This window comes from Ascaphus truei, chromosome 7 (assembly GCF_040206685.1).
Source record: "Ascaphus truei isolate aAscTru1 chromosome 7, aAscTru1.hap1, whole genome shotgun sequence".
In the NCBI taxonomy this organism is placed as follows: Eukaryota; Metazoa; Chordata; class Amphibia; order Anura; family Ascaphidae; genus Ascaphus; species Ascaphus truei.
The window spans coordinates 41,506,606-41,531,696 of record NC_134489.1 but is presented as its reverse complement, the minus strand read 5'-3'; the positions used below and the strand labels follow the sequence as shown (position 1 = coordinate 41,531,696).

Genomic DNA, 25,091 nt, shown 5'->3' with positions numbered 1-25,091 from the left:
CTCCCCACTCTTTTAGCTACAGTATCCCCCCCCCCTCCCACTGGCACAGGACCCGCGCATACATGTGTAATAAGTGCTGCCCCCAGATTCTATGGCTGAACGCTAGTGACCAGGCCATGAATCGCGTTCCTGATCCAAGCCCCACACAACCCATCACTGAGCCCATTGTGTGAAACAGCTCAGAACTGCAGGATACTGGGAGAAGCCAAGCGCTTCCTGGCAGGGAGCAGCGACACCGCGGCACACCCAGAGAAGCAAACGCCCAACACACACACACACACACACACACACACTCCCAACCACACCGGCAGCTCAGTCTGCCACAGCAGGGTTACCTTAAACACGGTTGTGTCACCGCATCACAATTAAAAAAAAGGTGTTTAAAAGAGAGACACCCCATGGTTTTAGCAATATTAAACACACTTAAATGCGCCTTAATTACGTATACTAGAGGTTTTTAGCTTCATGATCAGGGCGAAATACGCCTTCCACTATACAGAGGCGAACACATTACAGTGATTTTTTTGTTTTACACACAGAGTTTATACCACCATGTACCAGGCATTAGCTACACAAGCGGTTCTCAACACCAGCCCCGCCAACTGGTCAGGTTTTGAGGATATCCCCGCTTCAGCGCTATGCACATTAATGGCGCTATATGAATAAAGACATACAATACAATTCAGCACAGGTGGTGCAGTCGAAGACTGAGCCACCTGTGCTGAAGCAGGGATATCCGTAAAACCTGACTAGTTCTGGGCGGGGGGCTTGAGGATTGGAGTTGAGACCCCTGAATGTTCTAATACCCATCCCTGGCCCGAAATGATCCTCTCACTGATAATGATGCAGCTTTTAGGGGGGTGAGGCACACAGTAATGCTAACCCGGCAATCGAGACGGATTAAACAAGGGGCGTGTATGCAGACCGTGCAAGCTGAACTTTGCACACGCAGTCTCTGCCTCGCCTGTAACATGTGTAATGTGAAGGGGCCTCCACAGCTGCACTTCCAGGTTACCAAGAGTGTGAGCGGGTTTCTTCCAGGACTGGGGATGCCCAACTCCCGTCCTCATGGGCCACCAAAAGGCCAGGTATTGGGGACATCCCTGCTTCAGCACAGGTGGTGCAGTTGTCGACTGAGCCACCTGTGCTGAAGCAGGGACATTCTTTAATACCTGGCCTGTTCGTGACCCTTGAGGACGGATGCCCTTGTGTGATATTTTGGGCAGCGGTCTCCCTCTCTCAATGTATACTTGTATTTAGATCCGTATTGCACTAGTATTTCCTGCGTACGAGAGGGGGTGGGGGGTAGCACTGGCGTGATGAAAGTGTACAAATATTACCCCTAAAAAAGCCCTGCCTATTTTGAAAAGTACCATGTAAACGACGACATACATGTACACTGAATATCCTCATTGCCGTTATGGGTGTTGCAGAAAAACCTGCAGATTAACAGCAGAGATCCAAACAAACGCAACAGCCCCGGTGAACTGAAGTATTAACCCTTTTATACACGTCAGACGCGCTAGTCCGGCGACTTTAAATCCCAGAGCAGCCTTTAAACGTATGGAGTGTGGATCCCCAGGCTGCGTGTCCCACATACATAAAACATCGCTGCGGTGGGGATTGCACCTTAATCTGGGAATTGGAACGTTACAAATGACATCTAAACCTTGTGAATTAGTCAATTGGCAAAATCCGAAATGCACAAACAGCGAACTAAAAGTGCGGATGGGAGAGACCGGTGTGAAATGTGCCAGCGAGGTAAGTGACTTGGGGGAGGTATTCAGCAGCAGGACTCTACGTGATACTCTAACCCCAAGAGTGAATCAGGGCAGATCCCAGACCTACTTTCCTCAGTATTAGAAAGAGGAAAAACTAATTCATTTCCAGTATTAATACTATATACCTGGCCCGTTCCATGGATCACACCCTGCAGGGACCCCTCTCCCAACACTGCCATGTCCCTTCTCCACACCACACTGCCTCCCCCCCCTCTCCAGCACACTGCCTTCCCCCCTGTCTCCAGCACACTGCCTTCCCCCCTCTCTCCAGCACACTGCCTTCCCCCCTCTCTCCAGCACACTGCCTTCCCCCCTCTCTCCAGCACACTGCCTTCCCCCCTCTCTCCAGCACACTGCCTTCCCCCCTCTCTCCAGCACACTGCCTTCCCCCCTCTCTCCAGCACACTGCCTTCCCCCCTCTCTCCAGCACACTGCCTTCCCCCCTCTCTCCAGCACACTGCCTTCCCCCCTCTCTCCAGCACACTGCCTTCCCCCCTCTCTCCAGCACACTGCCTTCCCCCCTCTCTCCAGCACACTGCCTTCCCCCCTCTCTCCAGCACACTGCCTTCCCCCCTCTCTCCAGCACACTGCCTTCCCCCCTCTCTCCAGCACACTGCCTTCCCCCCTCTCTCCAGCACACTGCCTTCCCCCCTCACCACCAAACTTAATCCGCTTCTCACACCCAGATTTTTTCTTTCCCAATCTCACCACCTGGTTCTCAATCTCCCTCAGATATCCCCTTTGTCCTCCCCCCTCTCACCCCCCCCCCACCAGCCCTCGGCCTCTCTCCCCCCCCCACCAGCCCTCGGCCTCTCTCCCTCCCCACCAGCCCTCGGCCTCTCTCCCTCCCCACCAGCCCTCGGCCTCTCGCCCTCCCCACCAGCCCTCGGCCTCTCGCCCTCCCCACCAGCCCTCGCCCTCCCCACCAGCCCTCGGCCTCTCGCCCTCCCCACCAGCCCTCGGCCTCTCGCCCTCCCCACCAGCCCTCGGCCTCTCGCCCTCCCCACCAGCCCTCGGCCTCTCGCCCTCCCCACCAGCCCTCGGCCTCTCGCCCTCCCCACCAGCCCTCGGCCTCTCGCCCTCCCCACCAGCCCTCGGCCTCTCGCCCTCCCCACCAGCCCTCGGCCTCTCTCCCTCCCCACCCGGCCTCTCTCCCTCCCCACCCGGCCTCTCTCCCTCCCCACCCGGCCTCTCTCCCTCCCCACCCGGCCTCTCTCCCTCCCCACCCGGCCTCTCTCCCACCCCACCCCACCCGGCCTCTCTCCCACCCCACCCCACCCGGCCTCTCTCCCTCCCCACCCCACCCGGCCTCTCTCCCTCCCCACCCGGCCTCTCTCCCTCCCCACCCGGCCTCTCTCCCTCCCCACCCGGCCTCTCTCCCTCCCCACCCGGCCTCTCTCCCTCCCCACCAAGCCTCTCTCCCTCCCCACCAAGCCTCTCTCCCTCCCCACCAAGCGTCTCTCCGTCGCCAAGCCTCTCTCCCTCCCCACCAAGCCTCTCTCCCTCCCCACCCCACCAAGCCTCTCTCCCTCGCCACCCCACCAAGCCTCTCTCCCTCGCCACCCCACCAAGCCTCTCTCCCTCGCCACCCCACCAAGCCTCTCTCCCTCGCCACCCCACCAAGCCTCTCTCCCTCGCCACCCCACCAAGCCTCTCTCCCTCGCCACCCCACCAAGCCTCTCTCCCTCGCCACCCCACCAAGCCTCTCTCCCTCGCCACCCCACCAAGCCTCTCTCCCTCGCCACCCCACCAAGCCTCTCTCCCTCGCCACCCCACCAAGCCTCTCTCCCTCGCCACCCCACCAAGCCTCTCTCCCTCGCCACCCCACCAAGCCTCTCTCCCTCCCCACCCCACCAAGCCTCTCTCCCTCGCCACCCCACCAAGCCTCTCTCCCTCCCCACCCCACCAAGCCTCTCTCCCTCCCCACCCCACCAAGCCTCTCTCCCTCCCCACCCCACCAAGCCTCTCTCCCTCGCCACCCCACCAATCCTCTCTCCCTCGCCACCCCACCAATCCTCTCTCCCTCGCCACCCCACCAAGCCTCTCTCACCTGTTCTCTCGTCCTCTTCTCTCCCTCCACCTCCCGCTGCAGTCTCTCCGCTCTCTCCTCCGCATCGTCCGCCTGCTGCTGCAGGACCTGGATCTTCCTCTTCACCGCCTCGATACTGGTCATTCCGCCTGCCATCTTTATTCCTCCCTCTCTCTCTGTTTGTGTGCCTGCGTCTCGCTCCCTTCCTCCCTGTCTCTCCCTCTCTCTCTCTGCCTGTGCCTCTCACTTCCGGTCCCCGCGCTGCCTCACTTCCGGTGAGCCACTCCCTTAGGTCCAGCATGGGCTGCGTGGGAGAGCTGCCACCACGCGTCGGCTTCTAGTACTGCAACGCTACAATTAATGATGCAGTTCTCACAATATGACAATTTAAAAAAATAAAATAATCATTTTATTTCAAATAGTTTTTATTAGTTTGCCGCATAGTACTCATCACAGGCATCGGAGCTCCAACAAACAGCTGAGCGAACTTTCTCATACATTGAGTAGGAATAGTATCAATGAAATACTCTAGAATAATCATACAAACACTCTTAACTATGATACAGACAGTCCTCGGTTATCCAACGGAATCCGTTCTGGAAGTAGCGTTGGATAGTGAAACCGTTGTAAAGTGAGTCCCATGTTAATCAGTGGCGGTGAGCGTTGGATAACGCATTCCGGCGTCGAAAAACGGCCCTTAGGGAGGCATTGTAAAGCGTTGGATATGCCATTCGTTGTAAAGTGAAACATTGGATAACGAGGACTACCTGTATATATATATATTTTATATATATATATTCTCGTTATGCTTAAATTGTAGATGATTTGGCATTAAATCCACTTTAATACGGTTACTGTTGGAGGCTCGGTTCTAGCAGGGTGATTTATATACTATGTGCGGGGTAATAAGAACAAAGAGGAAGAATATAGAGAGAAAGAGGAGAGAAGACAACGGGGGGGAATAATTTTAAAGTAAGTTCCATATAAGTTACCGCAGACATACGTCACCTCTAAATATGTCCACTGATTTGGTTTCAATCCCACTGACGTTTACCATCAGTGCCTCATAGAGTTGAAAAGTCTCATTCATAAGGCCTTGGCCATGTTTACCGCTTGCTGGCGGAAGCGTGCTGACGCGCGCTCCCGCTCAGCACTGAGCCCTTACAGCCGCAATTAGAGCGGCTTTAGTAGGGGCTCACCTGCGCTTCCGCGCGCTTGCGGAAGAGCAGGTCTTAGGGGAATTTAAAATTCCCCCGCTTGCCGGCGCGACAGGCCGGTCACGTGAGCGGTTCGCCCAATGAGGGCGAACCAGCTCCGTGACGTCACTGGCCCGCCCCCTTACGGCGAGCAGGACAAGCAACCGCAAGGCCAGGGAAAGCACCCGCTTTCCCTGAGCCTCAGCACGCATCAGCACGCCAGCGATAAGCATGTCCAAAGCCTAAGGCTGCGGCCCCGCTGACGCTGACCGCGCTCATGCTTGAGAGCGGTGACATCACCAACTCTTTAAGCATGAACGCAGGGTGTCTTGCCTATTTCGCAAGCGCGGACAGGGGGCTTTGCGGGCAAGTTGAGCACGCTTGAAAGTAATTATTTTTTTGTTTACTCAAGCGCCAAGCTTGGGTGAGCGTGCATGCCCGCGCACGAGCGCACAAGCACGCGTGCACAGCGTGAGCAAGGACTTCCACATATAGACATATGTAAGTAAAAGCGCCAAGCGCCGCCCGCTCAGTACGCTCAGCGCCAGCGGGCACGCAGTGACCGAAGATAAGCACTCAAGCTCATGCTCTGTTGCTATGTGATAATGATTAAAATTTAATTTTGTTAATACAACAAGCTAAAATAATGGGTGTTAAAATGACAAACTAAGCGCGTGCTGGATCCTATTACTGAGTGCAGTGTATGCTCAGGATCCTGGGGATAGTAGTGGGTAACCATACATAAACAGATAAACAGTCCCTTATAGGGGTGTGCTTAACTTAAAGATAAGGAAGGGAATGTTCTGCTATTGAGCAGTGTACACGTAACCTTGTTGCTCACTGAGGAAATGAGGGCAGATTTGTATGTATCTGACAAAACACATGAAAATAAATCTTTATTCAAAGTGTCTGGTTACATTAACACTTTCATGTATTATCGCGTGTTCATTTTGTACATGATGCAGGAAACTGATCTCATGCGAGGTAAGTCCAACAGATCTGTTTTCACAGGGTGTTAGTAAATGAACAAGACCGTGCTGCAGCGTAGGAGAGAAAAACAGCTCGTTAACCCTTAATGTCAGAGGGCTGCAGTAGGTACACCGGCTTACCCTACGGGTAGTGTGGCCTCGGGCTATGGTAATTGATAGCCTGGCTTATGCTTTCCCTAGGTATGTTACTAAGTGTGAACACATAAGCAATAGATCAGGGGAGATGTGACCCGATGTAACCCTTGGGGTCACAGGATTGTAGTAATAGTCAGATAATTTTATCATAATCATGGAATTTCCACCTGTGTGCTGGGTGACCACCTAAGGGCGCACACGCTTCCTCTCTGCAGCAGGAGCGGCCAACTCCAGGCCTCAAGGGCCACCAGCAGGTCGGGTTTTCCGGTTATCCCTGCTTCAGCCCAGGTGGCTCAATCAGTGGCTTAATGTTTGAGCCATCTGTGCTGATTCAGGGATATCCTGAAAGCCTGACCTGTTGATGGCCCTTGGACACGGAAGTTGGCCGCTCCTGCTCTGGAGGAAGTCGACGGCGGCCATCTTTGATTTGGAAAATGTCTAATTTCTTCCCACTAGTGACAATGAACTCGTTGTGTTTTTTAGGTGTCACCGTTAGGCGTGTCAGTCACTGATGCTAGTTATTAGGCGTGTCACTGATCGGTGTTAGTCCGTGGGGCGGAGTGACTGAACATTCATTGGTGTCAGTCATTTTGCGCAGAGACGGCGAATCCGCCCCAAATTGTAAAATCCGCAAACGGATTTGGGGCGTTTTCAATCCGCGCGGATTCATCAAAAATCCGCCATTGGATACAACCCGCGGTCGGGATTTGTAGAAAGCGCAGATTCAGCAATCCGTGGCGTGGATTCTTACGAATCTGTGGATTGGGTTCCACGAATCCGTCCACGGGCTGCGGAATCCGCGGAGTGTATTGGTAAGAATAATTTTTAAATCCGCAAAACGCGACTCGCCCCCTTTTTCGGATTCACCTGCGGGAATCAGCAGGAACCAGCCGATCCGCTGCGGATCCAGATCCGTCCCCCAAAATGCGCCCACCTCTAATTTTGAGCGCGTGTTTCTCAAACCACGGTAATTCACTTATAATGTCCGGTCCCTAAATCTCACTCCCTGTCAGTTCTCCGAGGCCTCCCGTCTCATCCATAAACTCAGCCAGGAAGTCATCAAGCCGCTAATGACTGGCAGGTTTACAGCACAATCAATTGTTCCACTTCCAGAAATCAGTTGCGTGTCTGAGTGCCACGTGGGATTCAGCCAGATCCCAGGAAGCAGGACCACGCAGTGACCACATCCAGCTGTCACATTGTATTAGAAGACAGAGTGGGGGACGGAGGTGTGTGCAGTGGGATGACAGCGTAACACACACTTACATTACACACAGAAGACAGAGTGGGGGACGGAGGTGTGTGCAGTGGGATGACAGCGTAACACACACTTACATTACACACAGAAGACAGAGTGTGGGACGGAGGTGTGTGCAGTGGGATGACACAGCGTAACACACACTTACATTACACACAGAAGATAGAGTGTGGGACGGAGGTGTGTGCAGTGGGATGACAGCGTAACACACACTTACATTACACACAGAAGACAGAGTGGGGGACGGAGGTGTGTGCAGTGGGATGACAGCGTAACACACACTTACATTACACACAGAAGACAGAGTGTGGGACGGAGGTGTGTGCAGTGGGATGACGGCGTAACACACACTTACATTACACACAGAAGACAGAGTGTGGGACGGAGGTGTGTGCAGTGGGATGACACAGCGTAACACACACTTACATTACACACAGAAGACAGAGTGAGGGACGGAGGTGTGTACAGTGGGATGACAGCGTAACACACACTTACATTACACACAGAAGACAGAGTGTGGGACGGAGGTGTGTGCAGTGGGATGACAGCGTAACACACACTTACATTACACACAGAAGACAGAGTGTGGGACGGAGGTGTGTGCAGTGGGATGACAGCGTAACACACACTTACATTACACACAGAAGACAGAGTGTGGGACGGAGGTGTGTACAGTGGGATGACAGCGTAACACACACTTACATTACACACAGAAGACAGAGTGTGGGACGGAGGTGTGTGCAGTGGGATGACACAGCGTAACACACACTTACATTACACACAGAAGATAGAGTGTGGGACGGAGGTGTGTGCAGTGGGATGACAGCGTAACACACACTTACATTACACACAGAAGACAGAGTGTGGGACGGAGGTGTGTGCAGTGGGATGACACAGCGTAACACACACTTACATTACACACAGAAGACAGAGTGGGGGACGGAGGTGTGTGCAGTGGGATGACAGCGTAACACACACTTACATTACACACAGAAGACAGAGTGTGGGACGGAGGTGTGTGCAGTGGGATGACACAGCGTAACACACACTTACATTACACACAGAAGACAGAGTGAGGGACGGAGGTGTGTACAGTGGGATGACAGCGTAACACACACTTACATTACACACAGAAGACAGAGTGAGGGACGGAGGTGTGTGCAGTGGGATGACAGCGTAACACACACTTACATTACACACAGAAGACAGAGTGTGGGACGGAGGTGTGTGCAGTGGGATGACAGCGTAACACACACTTACATTACACACAGAAGACAGAGTGGGGGACGGAGGTGTGTGCAGTGGGATGACACAGCGTTACACACACTTACATTACACACAGAAGATAGAGTGTGGGACGGAGGTGTGTACAGTGGGATGACAGCGTAACACACACTTACATTACACACAGAAGACAGAGTGTGGGACGGAGGTGTGTGCAGTGGGATGACGGCGTAACACACACTTACATTACACACAGAAGACAGAGTGTGGGACGGAGGTGTGTGCAGTGGGATGACACAGCATAACACACACTTACATTACACACAGAAGACAGAGTGAGGGACGGAGGTGTGTGCAGTGGGATGACAGCGTAACACACACTTACATTACACACAGAAGACAGAGTGGGGGACGGAGGTGTGTGCAGTGGGATGACACAGCGTAACACACACTTACATTACACACAGAAGACAGAGTGTGGGACGGAGGTGTGTGCAGTGGGATGACACAGCGTAACACACACTTACATTACACACAGAAGACAGAGTGTGGGACGGAGGTGTGTGCAGTGGGATGACACAGCGTAACACACACTTACATTACACACAGAAGACAGCGTGTGGGACGGAGGTGTGTGCAGTGGGATGACACAGCGTAACACACACTTACATTACACACAGAAGACAGAGTGTGGGACGGAGGTGTGTGCAGTGGGATGACACAGCGTAACACACAATTACATTACACACAGAAGACAGAGTGTGGGACGGAGGTGTGTGCAGTGGGGTGACAGCGTAACACACACTTACATTACACACAGAAGACAGAGTGTGGGACGGAGGTGTGTGCAGTGGGATGATACAGCGTAACACACACTTACATTACACACAGAAGATAGAGTGTGGGACGGAGGTGTGTGCAGTGGGATGACACAGCGTAACTGTAGACGGACGCTCACAGAGGTACACAATTGGAGACTTTTGTAAGGTGAAATTATAACAAGGCTTTATTGTGCCTTTTCCTTAATATCAGGAAACCATCCAAACACAGTGGGGGGAACAAAGCTTCTATTCACTTGGGAGTATTTCTAGAGAATACTATGCAATTAATTCACAACTCCCTTAGGCCTCGGCCATGTTACGTGCTTGCTGGCGGAAGAGCGCTGAGGCGCGCTCCCGCTCAGCACTGAGCCCCTACAGCCGCAATTAGAGCGGCTTTAGTAAGGGCTCATCTGCGCTTCCGCGCGCTTGCGCGCAGGTCTTAGGGGAATTTAAAATTCCCCCGCTTGCCGGCGAGACAGGCCGGTCACGTGAGCGGTTCGCCCAATGAGGGCTAACCAGCTCCGTGACGTCACTGGCCCGCCCCCGGCCAGTGACGCGCCGGCCCCCGGCCCGCCCCCTGACGGCTGCTGACAGTGCGTGCGGTAAGCAACCGCAAGGCCAGGGAAAGCACCCGCTTTCCCTGCGCCTCAGCGCGCCTCAGCACGCCAGCAGGTAACATGGCCGAGGCCTTAGATAAGCATGTCTCCCAGCCCCAAACACATAGCATGAAAATAAGCAGATATAAGCAGTCTCTTAATAATGAAAGTCTTATCTGTTAGCTGCTGTAGAGTAAGCTTCTCTGCTCTCCTGGAACCGCACCCGTGTGTGCACAGAAAATGTCAGCATCCAGGTTTAGAAGTCTTATTTGTCAGCTCCAGAGATCTGTGTTCTCTTGGTCAGTCTCTCCTGGGAGACTCAAGAACCTCTGCTCTGTCTCCAAAGTTCAGCTCACAAGTGAGCTAAGGAGTCACTTCCTGTCTCAACAGACAGGCTTTTGTAAGCAATCTAAATCAGGCAGGTGGTGTTTATTAATTGACTACCAGCAGTTAACCACCACACTGCTAGATTAAAGGCACATTACTTGAACATGGATTACTCCCCTGTTACAGTAACACACACTTACATTACACACAGAAGACAGAGTGGGGGATGGAGGTGTGCAGTGGGATGATACAGGGTAACACACACTTACATTACACACAGAAGACAGAGTGGGGGATGGAGGTGTGTGCAGTGGGATGATACAGGGTAACACACACTTACATTACACACAGAAGACAGAGTGGGGGACGGAGGTGTGTGCAGTGGGATGATACAGGGTAACACAGACTTACATTACACACAAAAGATAGAGTGTGGGACGGAGGCGTGTGCAGTGGGATGATACAGGGTAACACACACACATTACACACAGAAGACAGAGTGTGGGATGGAGGCGTGTGCAGTGGGATGATACAGGGTAACACACACTTACATTACACACAGAAGACAGAGTGTGGGACGGAGGTGTGTGCAGTGGGATGATACAGGGTAACTGTAACAGGGGAGTAATCCCTGTTCAAGTAATGTGCCTTTAATCTAGCAGTGTGGTGGTTAACTGCTGGTAGTCAATTAATAAACACCACCTGCCTGATTTAGATTGCTTACAAAAGCCTTTCTGTTGAGACAGGAAATCCTCCTTAGCTCTGAATGAGAGCTGACCTTTGGAGACAGAGGAGTGTTCTTGAGTCTCCCAGGAGAGACTGACCAAGAGAACACACATCTCTGGAGCTGACCGGTCTTGAGCTCTGCCCAGCATAGCTGATTGCAAGACACCAAATAAGACTTCTAAACCTGGATGCTGATATTTTCTGTGCACGCACGGGTGCGGTTCCAGGAGAGCAGAGAAGCTTACTCTACAGCAAGAAACAGATAAGACTTTCATTATTAAGAGACTGCTTATATCTGCTTATTTCATGCTATATGTCTTGGGGCTGCGAGACATGCTTGACTTAGGGAGTTGTGAATTAATTGCATGGTATTTTCACTAGAGATACTCCCAAGTGAATAGAAGCTTTGTTCCCCCCCTGTGTTTGGATGATTTCCTGATGAAAAGGAAAAGGCACAATAAAGCCTATTATAATTTCACCTTATAAAAGCCTCCAATTGTGTACCTCTGTGAACGTCCGTCTACAGTAACACACACTTACATTACACACAGAAGACAGAGTGTGGGACGGAGGTGTGTGCAGTGGGATGACACAGCGTAACACACACTTACATTACACACAGATCCACTATCAGTAAGTTCATTTTAGATTGTAACCTCCTTGGGGCAGAGGCCTCAGTTTGTCTTCATTTATATGTGAGCCTCCTTATCCGGCTCTGAAGGAGGTCACGTGAAATTGGTTATACATGTGTAACGGGTTTATCCCCCCTCAATCTCACATTGGCCCGGGTACTCTTGATAACCAACTCCCATTACGTGTGTGTGATGGTGCACCTGTAGGCAACAGAACTCCTGAGTCTCCCGCTTGATGGTAATAGGGGATTATCAACAGACAGGTGGCTGAGGTAGTGGGTGCGAGTTCAACTTACATCATGTGCAGCGCCTCCACCTCATCAGGATCTATGCTTCCGCAGGGAGATGGTCCTGGTGAGGAACTCCTTCTCGGTGGTGCCATCCACTTGCGAGTAATCTCACACTCACACAGTGGGGGTATCTTTAAACAGGGCATCTTTATTGTTGACGGTGATGTGGCAGACTGCCCCATGCAGCTGCCGGCTCTAGCCGCACATAGGGATGTGCGGCTAGAGCCGGCAGCTGCATGGGGCAGTCTGCCACATCACCGTGCTGTCCCTTCGCCAGGTACGCCCTCCTGAATTGAAGTGGGGTTCCCTCTTCTCCTAGGGAGATCCTCTCTGCGCCAGGTCCCTGGACACAGAGTGGCTTAGACAGGCTGATTGGTCAACCTGGACCGCTAGTTACGTCACTAGGGTCACAAAGTGTTCCTACAATCCCTTATGCAGGACATACAACTTCTTCACAGCTTTCCCCAGCTGCTGGAACACACTAACTAACTGTGTTGTGCCTTATATACTTCAGGAGGCAGGCGCATCCCTGATGTCACTATCCAGGGACTCAGAGCATACAGCCACTCCCCTCCATACATAGGGCACCTCACCATTGGATGAGGGAAAACCTCCATAACTACTGCTGGCATACCCGTACTTACCAGGACTTACTGCCAACAGAGAGGAAAGCAATATACCATTATTATGCATGGCTATACATGTGAGCAGTGCTCAGTCTCAGGCCTTCGCAGGGCGCTCAGGGTGACCATATTTATCCTGGCAAAAAAATGGAACAAATGTCGCGCATGCACACAAGCAGCCGGCAAGCGCCGATCGCGCATGCACAGCCAGCGGGATGGAAAAAAGGGACCCCAAAAAGTCAGGACAGAGGCCTAAAAACCAGGACATCTGGTCACATTAAGGGTGCTGGGTAGGCGTAGGGTGCTGGTAGGCGCAGGGTGTTGGGTAGGCACAGGGTGCTGAGAAGGTGCAGGGTGCTGTGTAGGTGCTGAATAGTTGCAGGGTGCTGGGTAGGTGCAGGGTGCTGGGTAGGCGCAGGGTTCTGGGTAGGCGCAGGGTGCTGGGTAGGCACAGGGTGCTGAGAAGGTGCAGGGTGCTGTGTAGGTGCTGAATAGGTGCAGGGTGCTGGGTAGGCGCAGGGTTCTGGGTAGGTGCAGGGTGCTGGGTAGGTGCTGAATAGGTGCAGGGTGCTGGGTAGGCGCAGGGTTCTGGGTAGGTGCAGGGTGCTGGGTAGGTGCATGGTGCTGGGTAGGTGCATGGTGCTGGGTAGGCACTGGATAGGTGCAGGGTGCTGGGTAGGTGCAGGGTACTGGGTAGGTGCAGGGTGCTGAATAGGTGCAGGGTGCTGGGTAGGCGCAGGGTTCTGGGTAGGTGCAGGGTGCTGGGTAGGTGCTGAATAGGTGCAGGGTGCTGGGTAGGCGCAGGGTTCTGGGTAGGTGCAGGGTGCTGGGTAGGTGCATGGTGCTGGGTAGGTGCATGGTGCTGGGTAGGCACTGGATAGGTGCAGGGTGCTGGGTAGGTGCAGGGTACTGGGTAGGTGCAGGGTGCTGGGTAGGTGCATGGTGCTGGGTAGGTGCAGGGTGCTGGGTAGGTGCAGGGTGCTGGGTAGGTGCAGGGTACTGGGTAGGTGCAGGGTGCTGGGTAGGTGCAGGGTGCTGGGTAGGTGCATGGTGCTGGGTAGGCGCAGGGTGCTGGGCAGGTGCATGGTGCTGGGTAGGTGCAGGGTGCTGGGTAGGCGCAGGGTGCTGGGCAGGTGCAGGGTGCTGGGTAGGAGCATGGTGCTGGGTAGGTGCAGGGTACTGGGTAAGTGCAGGGTGCTGGGCAGGTGCAGGGTGCTGGGCAGGTGCAGGGTGCTGGGTAGGTGCAGGGTACTGGGTAGGCGCAGGGTGCTGGGCAGGTGCAGGGTGCTGGGTAGGTGCATGGTGCTGGGTAGGTGCAAGGTACTGGGTAAGTGCAGGGTGCTGGGTAGGTGCAGGGTGCTGGGTAGGTGCAGGGTGCTGGGTAGGTGCAGGGTGCTGGGTAGGTGCAGGGTGCTGGGTAGGGTCAGGGTGCTGGGTAGGCGCAGGGTGCTGGGTAGGTGCAGGGTGCTGGGTAGGGTCAGGGTGCTGGGTAGGTGCATGGTGCTGGGTAGATGCAGGGGGCTGGGTAGGTGCATGGTGCTGGGTAGGCACTGGATAGGTGCAGGGTGCTGGGTAGGTGCAGTGTGCTGGGTAGGTGCATGGTGCTGGGTAGGTGCATGGTGCTGGGTAGGTGCAGGGGCTGGGTAGGTGCATGGTGCTGGGTAGGTGCATGGTGCTGGGTAGGTGCATGGTGCTGGGTAGGTGCATGGTGCTGGGTAGGTGCGGGGTGCTGGGTAGGTGCGGGGTGCTGGGTAGGTGCAGGGTGCTTTGTCAGTGCAGGGTGCTGGGTAGGTGCAGGGTGCGGGTAGGTGCTGGTAGTGCAGGGTGCTGGGTAGGTCCACGGTGCTGGGTGGGTGCAGGGTGCTGGGTATGTGCATGGTGCTGGGTAGGTGCAGGGTGCTGGGTGGGTGCGGGCTAGGTGTGAATAAGTGGATAGGAAAAAGATGGGCGCCAGAAACTTTTATAAAAACAAAAAGTGCTTCATTGACATACGGTGCATGTGGACAGAACTCGTAGCAAACAATAATATTCTGGACTCCATCCCCTGGCAGCCTTAACACATTAATATACACACAAACGTATTTACAGAGCTCACACTGAGGACCCCAGTTAGAACTCTGAAGAACCTGCTTCTAGAACATAAGGGGCGACTATATATACCATTACAGTGACATCACATGATGTGAGAGGAATAACCTGAGTGAGCCCACACAGTTAACCCCTTCAGGCATTTAACCCCTTACAGAACTAGGAGTCCCCCATCCCACATTGTACCGGTCTGTGGAAAATGTTGGCGACCATACAAATAAAAGATAGTAATCAGCATCAGGTTAGGTGTTCCCCAAAAGTCAAACAGCATTGACCCGGAACCAATCCCTGCTATGCGGACATCGAGCAAGGGGAGAGTTGATGGGGGAAAAGGGAGATACTGAAGTCTATTAGGGAGGTGGTGGGGGGTGGGGCGGGCACGACAGAGGAAGGGATGAGACGTTCTTAATAAAGGGTGAGACGTTCCTTGCAAAGGGTGAGACCTTCCTTGCAAAGGGTGAGACCTTCCTTGCAAAGGGTGAGACATTCCTTACAACGGGTGAGACCTTCCTTACAAAGGGATGAGACCTTCCTAACAACGGGTGAGACCTTCCTTACAAAGGGTGAGACCTTTCTTGCAAAGGGTGAGACCTTCCTTACAAAGGGTGAGACCTTCCTTACAACGGGTGAGACCTTCCTTACAACGGGTGAGACCTTCCTTGCAAAGGGTGAGACCTTCCTTGCAAAGGGTGAGACCTTCCTTGCAAAGGGTGGGACCTTCCTTACAACGGGTGCGACCTTCCTTGCAAAGGGTGAGACCTTCCTTGCAAAGGGTGAGACCTTCCTTGCAAAGGGTGAGACCTTCCTTACAAAGGGTGAGACCTTCCTTGCAAAGGGTGAGACCTTCCTTGCAAAGGGTGAGACATTCCTTACAACGGGTGAGACCTTCCTTACAAAGGGATGAGACCTTCCTAACAACGGGTGAGACCTTCCTTACAAAGGGTGAGACCTTCCTTACAAAGGGTGAGACCTTTCTTGCAAAGGGTGAGACCTTCCTTACAAAGGGTGAGACCTTCCTTACAACGGGTGAGACCTTCCTTACAACGGGTGAGACCTTCCTTTCAAAGGGTGAGACCTTCCTTGCAAAGGGTGAGACCTTCCTTGCAAAGGGTGGGACCTTCCTTACAACGGGTGCGACCTTCCTTGCAAAGGGTGAGACCTTCCTTGCAAAGGGTGAGACCTTCCTTGCAAAGGGTGAGACCTTCCTTACAAAGGGTGAGACCTTACTTGCAAAGGGTGAGACCTTACTTGCAAAGGGTGAGACCTTCCTTGCAAAGGGTGAGACCTTCCTTGCAAAGGGTGAGACCTTCCTTGCAAAGGGTGAGACCTTTCTTACAAAGGGTGAGACCTTCCTTGCAAAGGGTGAGACCTTCCTTGCAAAGGGTGAGACCTTCCTTGCAAAGGGTGAGACCTTCCTTGCAAAGGGTGAGACCTTCCTTGCAAAGGGTGAGACCTTCCTTGCAAAGGGTGAGACCTTCCTTACAAAGGGTGAGACGTTCCTTACAAAGGGTGGGACCTTCCTTACAAAGGGATGAGACCTTCCTAACAACGGGTGAGACCTTCCTTACAAAGGGTGAGACCTTCCTTACAACGGGTGAGACCTTCCTTGCAAAGGGTGAGACCTTCCTTACAAAGGGTGAGACCTTCCTTACAATGGGTGAGACCTTTCTTACAACGGGTGAGACCTTCCTTGCAAAGGGTGACCCCTTCCTTGCAAAGGGTGACCCCTTCCTTGCAAAGGGTGAGACCTTCCTTGCAAAGGGTGAGACCTTCCTTGCAAAGGGTGAGACCTTCCTTGCAAAGGGCGAGACCTTCCTTACAAAGGGTGAGACCTTCCTTACAAAGGGTGAGACCTTCCTTACAAAGGGTGGGACCTTCCTTACAACGGGTGAGACCTTCCTTACAACGGGTGAGACCTTCCTTACAACAGGTGAGACCTTCCTTGCAAAGGGTGAGACCTTCCTTGCAAAGGGTGAGACCTTCCTTGCAAAGGGTGAGACCTTCCTTGCAAAGGGTGAGACCTTCCTTGCAAAGGGTGAGACCTTCCTTACAAAGGGTGAGACCTTCCTTACAAAGGGTGGAACCTTCCTTACAACGGGTGAGACCTTCCTTACAACGGGTGAGACCTTCCTTGCAAAGGGTGAGACCTTCCTTGCAAAGGGTGAGACCTTCCATACAACGGGTGAGACCTTCCTTGCAAAAGGGGAGACCTTCCTTGCAAAGGGTGAGACCTTCCTTAAAGTAACCATTTTACTTACTCGTATCTTGGTAAAAATGAATATGTTCACTGATTTCAAGCACATTAGCTGTTATCTGTTTGGAAAAAAAGAGTCTTCTAATGCCGCACTATTCAGAAGTAGGTCTCTTCACAAGTACTTTTTCCCCAGTACTACTTTTGGTGGCAGAAGTGGGATCCTGGCTATACTTCAAAGCCAGCACCAGCACACTCATTTAGAACTCTAGTCACCCGAAAAGAAAAAGGACTGTGGTGAGATCAACCTTTACCTTTACTGGTTATCTGTTTTGGTAATGATGGCTTCGTAATTACTTTGCAAACAGAGAGCAGAGCAAAAAGGGCAATTTATCTCTGTCTTTGCAGACTGAGCAGGGGGGAATTCTCACAGCACTGGTAATGGGTATGGGGGATCGATCAGTTTTATCAGATCTTTGTGAGATCCCTCCAGTCTCATCACCAAAAGATAAAGACGGTCAGTTTGCGTTTACCAGGAAATGTTAATAGTTTTTTAAAAATCTGACAAAATATTTGAAGTTGTTTATTTAAAGACAAAACATGTGTAAAATAAGATACATTTATCCTGTTAAACAGATCGCTGCTGTAAATTAACTTTCAACCTAGGAGGGATTTTCCCTTTAACAGTTAGGATCACCCAATTACACACATCCCTTATCAGAGTAGGATTTAATAGGATCGCCCTCTTACACACATTCCTTTATCTGTGTGAGGATTTAATAGGATCACCCAATTACACACATCCCTTATCAGTGTAGTATTTAATAGGATCACCCTCTTACACATGTCCCTTATCAGTGTAGGATTGAATAGGATCACCTTCTTACACACATCCCTGGGTGTGGGTGCTGGGTAGGTGCAAGCTAGGTGTGGGTGCTGGGTAGGTGCAGGCTCTGTGTGGGTGCTGGGTAGGTGCAGGCTCTGTGTGGGTGCTGGGTAGGTGCAGGCTCTGTGTGGGTGCAGGCTCTGTGTGGGTGCTGGGTAGGTGCAGGCTCTGTGTGGGTGCAGGCTCAGTGTGGGTGCTGGGTAGGTGCAGGCTGGATGTGGGTGCTGGGTAGGTGCAGGCTGGGTGTGGGTGCTGGGTAGGTTTGTGTGCTGGGTAGGTGCAGGCTGGGTATGGGTGCAGGCTTGGTGTGTGTGCTGGGTAGGTGCAGGCTGGGTGTGTGTGCTGGGTAGGTGCAGGCTGGGTGTGTGTCCTGGGTAGGTGCAGGCTGGGTGTGTGTCCTGGGTAGGTGCAGGCTGGGTGTGGGTGTTGGGTAGGTGCAGGCTGGGTGTGGGTGCTGGGTAGGTGCAGGCTGGGTGTGGGTGTTGGGTAGGTGCAGGCTGGGTGTGGGTGCTGGGTAGGTGCAGGCTGGGTGTGGGTGCTGGGTAGGTGCAGGCTGGGTGTGGGTGCTGGGTAGGTGCAGGCTGGGTGTGGGTGCTCTGTAGGTGCAGGCTGGGTGTGTGTGCTGGGTAGGTGCAGGCTGGGTGTGGGTGCTGGGTAGGTGCAGGCTGGGTGTGGGTTTTGGGTAGGTGCAGGCTGGGTGTGGGTGCTGGGTAGGTGCAGGCTGGGTGTGGGTGCTGGGTAGGTGCAGGCTGGGTGTGGGTGCTGGGTAGGTGCAGGCTGGGTGTGGGTGCTGGGTAGGTGCAGGCTGGGTGTGGGTGCTTGAATGTAACATGGGAGGGTGCCAGGAACTTTTAGAAAACATATAGGGCTTTATTGGTTATCATCTATCAATAATGCTTCCCTGACACACCTCACTGACTGATAACTGGTGGCAAATAAAAATCTATGTAGGACTCATCCCCTTTGTAGCTCTCAGTCTTACCCTGGGGAGGTACTTGGCTTGTTACCCGCACTAAGGGTTAAATTGGCAGTCTCTTGCATAGAGTTAGTGATGCCCCATGTTAAATGGACCTCTCGGGAACACACTTCAGGCCGCTGAATTTGGAACCCGCTGCTGTGTACCACATACTTCTTCCATAGCTATCTGATCAGGATTGCACTAGGGACCTTCCGGTTGGGCCGATCCAACACGCCGGAGTTACTAACACTGAGAACGCCTTACTAAATCATGCTTCCCGTAGTGAGAACAATCTCGGACCCATACTACTGGCGCTTACTTAAAAGGAGCACGTTCCTTAACTGAAAACAACAAAGGGTGACAGGACAATCTCAATACATGAATCTATACACGCAACCCTATTTACAGGACTCACAGTGAGGCTCTCTGCAGAACTCCAAAGGAACCTGCTTCTAGAACATTGGGTGGAGCTATATATACATGTCTATCTCCCTATGGTGACATCACTGGTCAGAAGACATACAAGGGAGGGGCAATCCCTTCTGCATAGTAATTCTACATCACATGGTGCGGAGGGGCAATACCAGAGTGAGCCCACCCAGTTAATCCATTAAGGCCGTTAACTCCTTACATTAACTAGTAATCCCCAGAGGGGGGCTACACACACACACATCACTTATCTGTGTAGAATTTAAAAGCATCACCCTCTTACACACATTACTCAGTGTAGGATTTAATAGGATCACACGAATTCTCCCTTTGGACTTTGCAGGATCCTGCTCTTGCACATATCTCTCTGCAAACTTAAATAACATAATCCTCTTATCAACCCCACTCATAAGTAAATCAATAAGTAGGGATTTCTGTCCTATAACTGCACTTTAAACATTCTTCAGTGCAAGCTGGCCCCACAGGGAATCCCTGATGGGGTTAAGGTGGGGAATTACTTTGTAGATAATATGTGCAGAGTAGGTGAGTTCTCTTGCACTTAAAATACTAGCCTTTGAAGTAGGGATGCTGCTTTAAGACACGTCTTGTATGTCTGGATTCAGGCTTAGGGGAGATCCCCAGCAGCAGAAAGGAGTAGATAGAGGGTGTGAATAGAGAATTTGTGTGGGTGTTTTTTATTGAGGGGTAAAGAAGTTGTTGGGAGAGAGGTGTATACATAATGGTGCAGTGGGGAAGTTGGAGAGAACAGAGACGTTCACAAAGGAGTGAGGAAACCGTAAACAGAAAAAGCAATAGGGAGGGCATAGTGAGATGCAGGAGGAGAGACTTCCCAGTTATTGCAGGATAGGAAGAGTACAAAGAATCACAGCTTTTGTTGTGCAGAGTCCAGATCTTCATCTAATCTTCACTCCAATTTCAACTTCAAAATTAACTCTGCAGACACTTAAAATGTGACACTAAAGGTGGGACTCACAGCCAAAAGGTGTGATGGACCTTACCTGTGCGGGGGACATTATCTGTGTGGGGGATATTAGCCGTGTGAGAGACATTACCTGTGTGGGGGACATTACCTGTGTGAGGGATATTACCTGTGTGAGGGACATTACCTGTGTGAGGGACATTACCTGTGCGGGGGACATTACCTGTGTGGAGGATATTAGCCGTGTGAGAGACATTACCTGTGTGAGGGACATTACCTGTGTGAGGGACATTACCTGTGCGGGGGACATTACCTGTGTGGGGGATATTAGCCGTGTGAGAGACATTACCTGTGTGGGGGACATTACCTGTGTGAGGGACATTACCTGTGTGAGGGACATTACCTGTGTGAGGGACATTACCTGTGTGAGGGACAATACCTGTGTGAGAGACATTACCTGTGTGATAGACATTACCTGTGTGGGGGACATTACCTCTGTGAGGAATATTACCTGTGGGGGGGACAGTACCTGTGTGAGGGACATTACCTGTGTGGGGGACATTACCTGTGTGGGGGACATTACCTGTGTGAGGGACATTACCTGTGTGGGGGACATTACCTGTGTGAGAGACATTACCTGTGTGGGGGACATTACCTGTGTGAGGGACATTACCTGTGTGGGGGACATTACCTGTGTGAGGGACATTACCTGTGTGGGGGACATTACCTGTGTGAGGAATATTACCTGTGTGGGGGACATTACCTGTGTGAGGGACATTACCTGTGTGTGGGACATTACCTGTGTGGGTGACAGTACCTGTGTGGGTGACAGTACCTGTGTGGGGGACATTACCTGTGTGGGGGACAGTACCTGTGTGAGGAACATTACCTGTGTGGGGGACATTACCTGTGTGGGGGACATTACCTGTGTGGGGGACATTACCTGTGTGGGGGACAGTACCTGTGTGGGGGACAATATCTGTGTGGGGGACAATATCTGTGTGGGGGACAGTACCTGTGTGGGGGACATTACCTGTGTGGGGGACAGTACCTGTGTGGGGGACAGTACCTGTGTGGGGGACATTACCTGTGTGGGGGACATTTCCTGTGTGAGGGACATTACCTGTGTGGGGGACATTACCTGTGTGGGGGACATTCACTGCTGCAGCCATGTAATGATGGCACACATATTTATATATTTCATACATCTGTGTATATGTATGTATCAATAATTATATGTGTGTGTATGTATACAAAACACAGAACCCCAGCAAGCTCTTTTTGGAAACCCCTGAGCCCACACAAAATATATATATGTATATGTGTCAAAATGGAGTGCTATTGAGCATGGCATATGTATACAACAGATGACAGAGAAGCCCAATGCTACATCCAACATGACAGAAATACACAGTAAAATACTTATATATTCTCTTGAAATAGGGTCATTTAGTTTAACCCTTTGGCCAAAGCGTTGTAAGCTTGCGAGCCACGTCAAGGCAGACACCTGTTCGCAAGTCCTAACACTACCAGATAAAATACTAATATACCTCTAACACTTTGTTAATATACTTTTTGTGTATGTATATGTGTATGTGTATGTATATATATATATGTGTGTCTTATAATATCAATTGTTAGTCCAAATAATAAAGGTATATCCCCTAAAACTGAAGTACCCATTTACTCTGCACTATCGCAACTGGACTAACACGGCTACTCCTAGACATAAACACATACATTTGGAAACACATAATACAATATGATATATATATATATATATATATATATATATATTTCGGAGCAGGTAAAAAGGTGCACATGTACATACATCAGCAGCTTTCTTTTCTGCAACCTCCAATTTCTCCTGAGCGTCCTTCAGAGCCTCTGAATATTTATCCAGCTCGTCCTCAGTTCCTTTCAGCTTCTTGTGCATAGTGACCAGCTCATCTTCCAGCTGGGAGAGGCAGGGAGAGAGAGGCAGTGATGCTGGGACTATCTCCATATATCCACATTGTCATTGTATATATCCCACGAGGCATTGTATGAGAGGCTGCATGCATTGCCAGGCGTATGTCATCAATAAATCGCTTCTTACATAGATGGATATAGGGCCATATTTATTGAACGTGCTAAGCACTAAGGCACCCTACGGCCCATTAACTTGAGCCTTGGACCAAAAGGTGAATTAGTAGATATGGTCCATAGTCTCATATTGAATTTGTTGTGAGTTCTATTGAAATAAGCGAAGTTTAGAGCTTCCCTGTGTTGGAGAGGCAGCTTCACGGCATATTGAACAGGGACCATAGAAAGGTACATATATATTAGGAGCTCTTCTTCAAAGGGTTGGCCATCTGGGGTTAATCTCATTTCATGGGAGAACGTTGCACAGTCTGGATATAAATATACATTTTAAGTTATTTTCACCCACCATAACTTAAAATGTGTATGGTAAACCTACCCAGCCTTGAAAATTGAAAAGCCAGTACAACCAACCTCAGACTGATGAGACCCATAAAGGTCGAAACAGCTGTCTGTGAGTGGTTTGACTGGCTTTGCATCTAATCCCATGCTGTGCTTAAAAGCTGTGTGAACAGCAGAGCATTGCTTATAAGGGTTCCATGTAAACATGGATTTCAGGCAAAAAGTGACAGATTGTGTGCTCATTTGCATGCCATTTTCCAGAATCCCTTGCTGCAGTGGAAGCACTGTGTGCTGGGTGATGATGGTTGAAAGGCAGGGTTGCAGACCTGTCTAAGACATGTGAATGTGGTCACAAGTGATATTCTTTATTCTTTATAGGGATAATATATATATATATAGTGGTCGTGTGGGTGTGAAAATAAAAAGTAGCGGCCGTGTGGGTGTGAAAATACAAAGCAGTGGTCGTGTCGGTGTGAAAATAAAAAGTAGTGGTACTCTGCACACAATAGCACCATCACATCCTGAAAAGAGTTCCCCTATATTGGGCAGAGTGGCTGCCCTCCCTCCTCCACGACCACGCGCTCCCACTACCTGCTTGCTCTTGTCCTCCACGTGTTTCTGCTCGGCCTCCGCTTGTTCTGCTCTGTCCAGCGCGTTCTCCTTGTCCAGTTTCAGCATCTGCATCTTCTTCTTGATGGCCTCCATGTCTGCAGTGTCAGGGCGACGCGCAACGGGTGCTTTAAAGATGGAGGCGCTCTCGTCCTGACGCAGAGCTGCAGTCTCTGAGCTCTCTGTGCCTGGCGCTGTTATATGCTGCTCCCCCGGCCCCTGTCCTCGGGTGTTCTGGTGACCCTCCCTCTTACCTCCCAGACCCCCTATCACTGCATTGTTATGCTTGGGTGGGAAGGTGATGGCAGGTCCATATTTGGTGTCCTCTGAACAGCTGGATACTGAATATAAAAGTCTGACATTATGCTGGTGCGTTCTTTGGTTACCGCAGGTCATGGTGTGGGGGGGGGTGGACTCGTCATTGTCATCACGCTTGTGTTAGCGCCCCATCTCTCTTTAAATAGACTACCATGCACTGATACCCAATCTCTGCTGGGCTCTCAGGGATGGCATGAAAGGAATATGCACACTGAGTGTGGCGGTACCGTGGCACTTCCAAAACAGATACAATAAAAAGTTATGGTGGGTGCAAAAAATGGCCGACTTGAACCAAAGACGAGGAGCCCGTGAGTGTATCTGGGTATGTGTCACATTTCACCACACAGTGACAGTGGTCAAATGGCTAAACATGGGAAATAGCATGTAGTGTGGGTGTCTAGAGGAAGAGGGACTGACCCATGTGTGTTGTCCTTGTCTTAGCGGAACATGGGTGGTTGGAGCAGATGGTGCCAGCTGGGGCGTCCGGGAATACGCCGTGAAGGGATTAGTTTGCAAACACCCTAAAAGTAAGGGTGGTATTATAAAAGTATTAGGGGTATCAATAAGACCACTAAGGCTTCACTGCAGGTTGGTAAATGGGCTTCCCGGGGCTTCAAGAATCAAGCTAAAGAAACGTTTGACGTGCTGCAGTTTTTGTTATTATGTTGTCTCTTTCTCAGGTGCGTTCTCTGTGCTACATAAAGGGCGTTCTCTGTGCTACATACAGGTGCGTTCTCTGTGCTACATACAGGTGTGTTCTCTGTGCTACATACAGGTGCGTTCTCTGTGCTACATACAGGTGCGTTCTCTGTGCTACATACAGGTGCGTTCTCTGTGCTACATACAGGTGCGTTCTCTGTGCTACATACAGGTGCGTTCTCTGTGCTACATACAGGTGCGTTCTCTGTGCTACATACAGGTGCGTTCTCTGTGCTACATACAGGTGCGTTCTCTGTGCTACATACAGGTGCGTTCTCTGTGCTACATACAGGTGCGTTCTCTGTGCTACATACAGGTGCGTTCTCTGTGCTACATACAGGTGCGTTCTCTGTGCTACATACAGGTGCGTTCTCTGTGCTACATACAGATGCGTTCTCTGTGCTACATACAGGGGCGTTCTCTGTGCTACATACAGGTGCGTTCTCTGTGCTACATACAGGTGCGTTCTCTGTGCTACATACAGGTGCGTTCTCTGTGCTACATACAGGGGCGTTCTCTGTGCTACATACAGGTGCGTTCTCTGTGCTACATACAGGTGCGTTCTCTGTGCTACATACATGTGCGTTCTCTGTGCTACATACAGGGGCGTTCTCTGTGCTACATACAGGTGCGTTCTCTGTGCTACATACAGGTGCGTTCTCTGTGCTACATACAGACGCGTTCTCTGTGCTACATACAGACGCGTTCTCTGTGCTACATACAGACGCGTTCTCTGTGCTACATACAGACGCGTTCTCTGTGCTACATACAGGTGCGTTTTCTGTGCTACATACAGGTGCGTTCTCTGTGCTACATACAGGGGCGTGCGTTCTCTGTGCTAAATACAGGTGCGTTCTCTGTGCTACATACAGGTGCGTTCTCTGTGCTACATACAGGTGCGTTCTCTGTGCTACATACAGGC

General features: G+C 51.4%; 1 protein-coding gene across 12 annotated transcripts in view; it reads right to left on the bottom strand.

Moving 5' to 3' along the window:
• TPM3 (tropomyosin 3) overlaps nucleotides 1-23,563 on the bottom strand; it is a 45,536-nt gene extending 21,973 nt beyond the window's left edge. For 6 of the 12 annotated variants that reach the window (XM_075607986.1, XM_075607988.1, XM_075607990.1 and 3 more), the window contains exons 1-2: nucleotides 23,135-23,563; nucleotides 21,951-22,076 (exon numbers count right to left, since the gene is read on the bottom strand). In XM_075607986.1, the coding sequence (XP_075464101.1) occupies nucleotides 21,951-22,076; nucleotides 23,135-23,548 (540 nt within the window). In that variant the 5' untranslated portion in view covers nucleotides 23,549-23,563. Of the gene's footprint in view, nucleotides 1-3,831; nucleotides 4,081-21,950; nucleotides 22,077-23,134 lie in introns of those variants that run through there. The other 6 variants (XM_075607995.1, XM_075607997.1, XM_075607993.1 and 3 more) reach the window with 3 other exon arrangements.
• Between the last annotated feature and the right edge of the window lie 1,528 nt (nucleotides 23,564-25,091).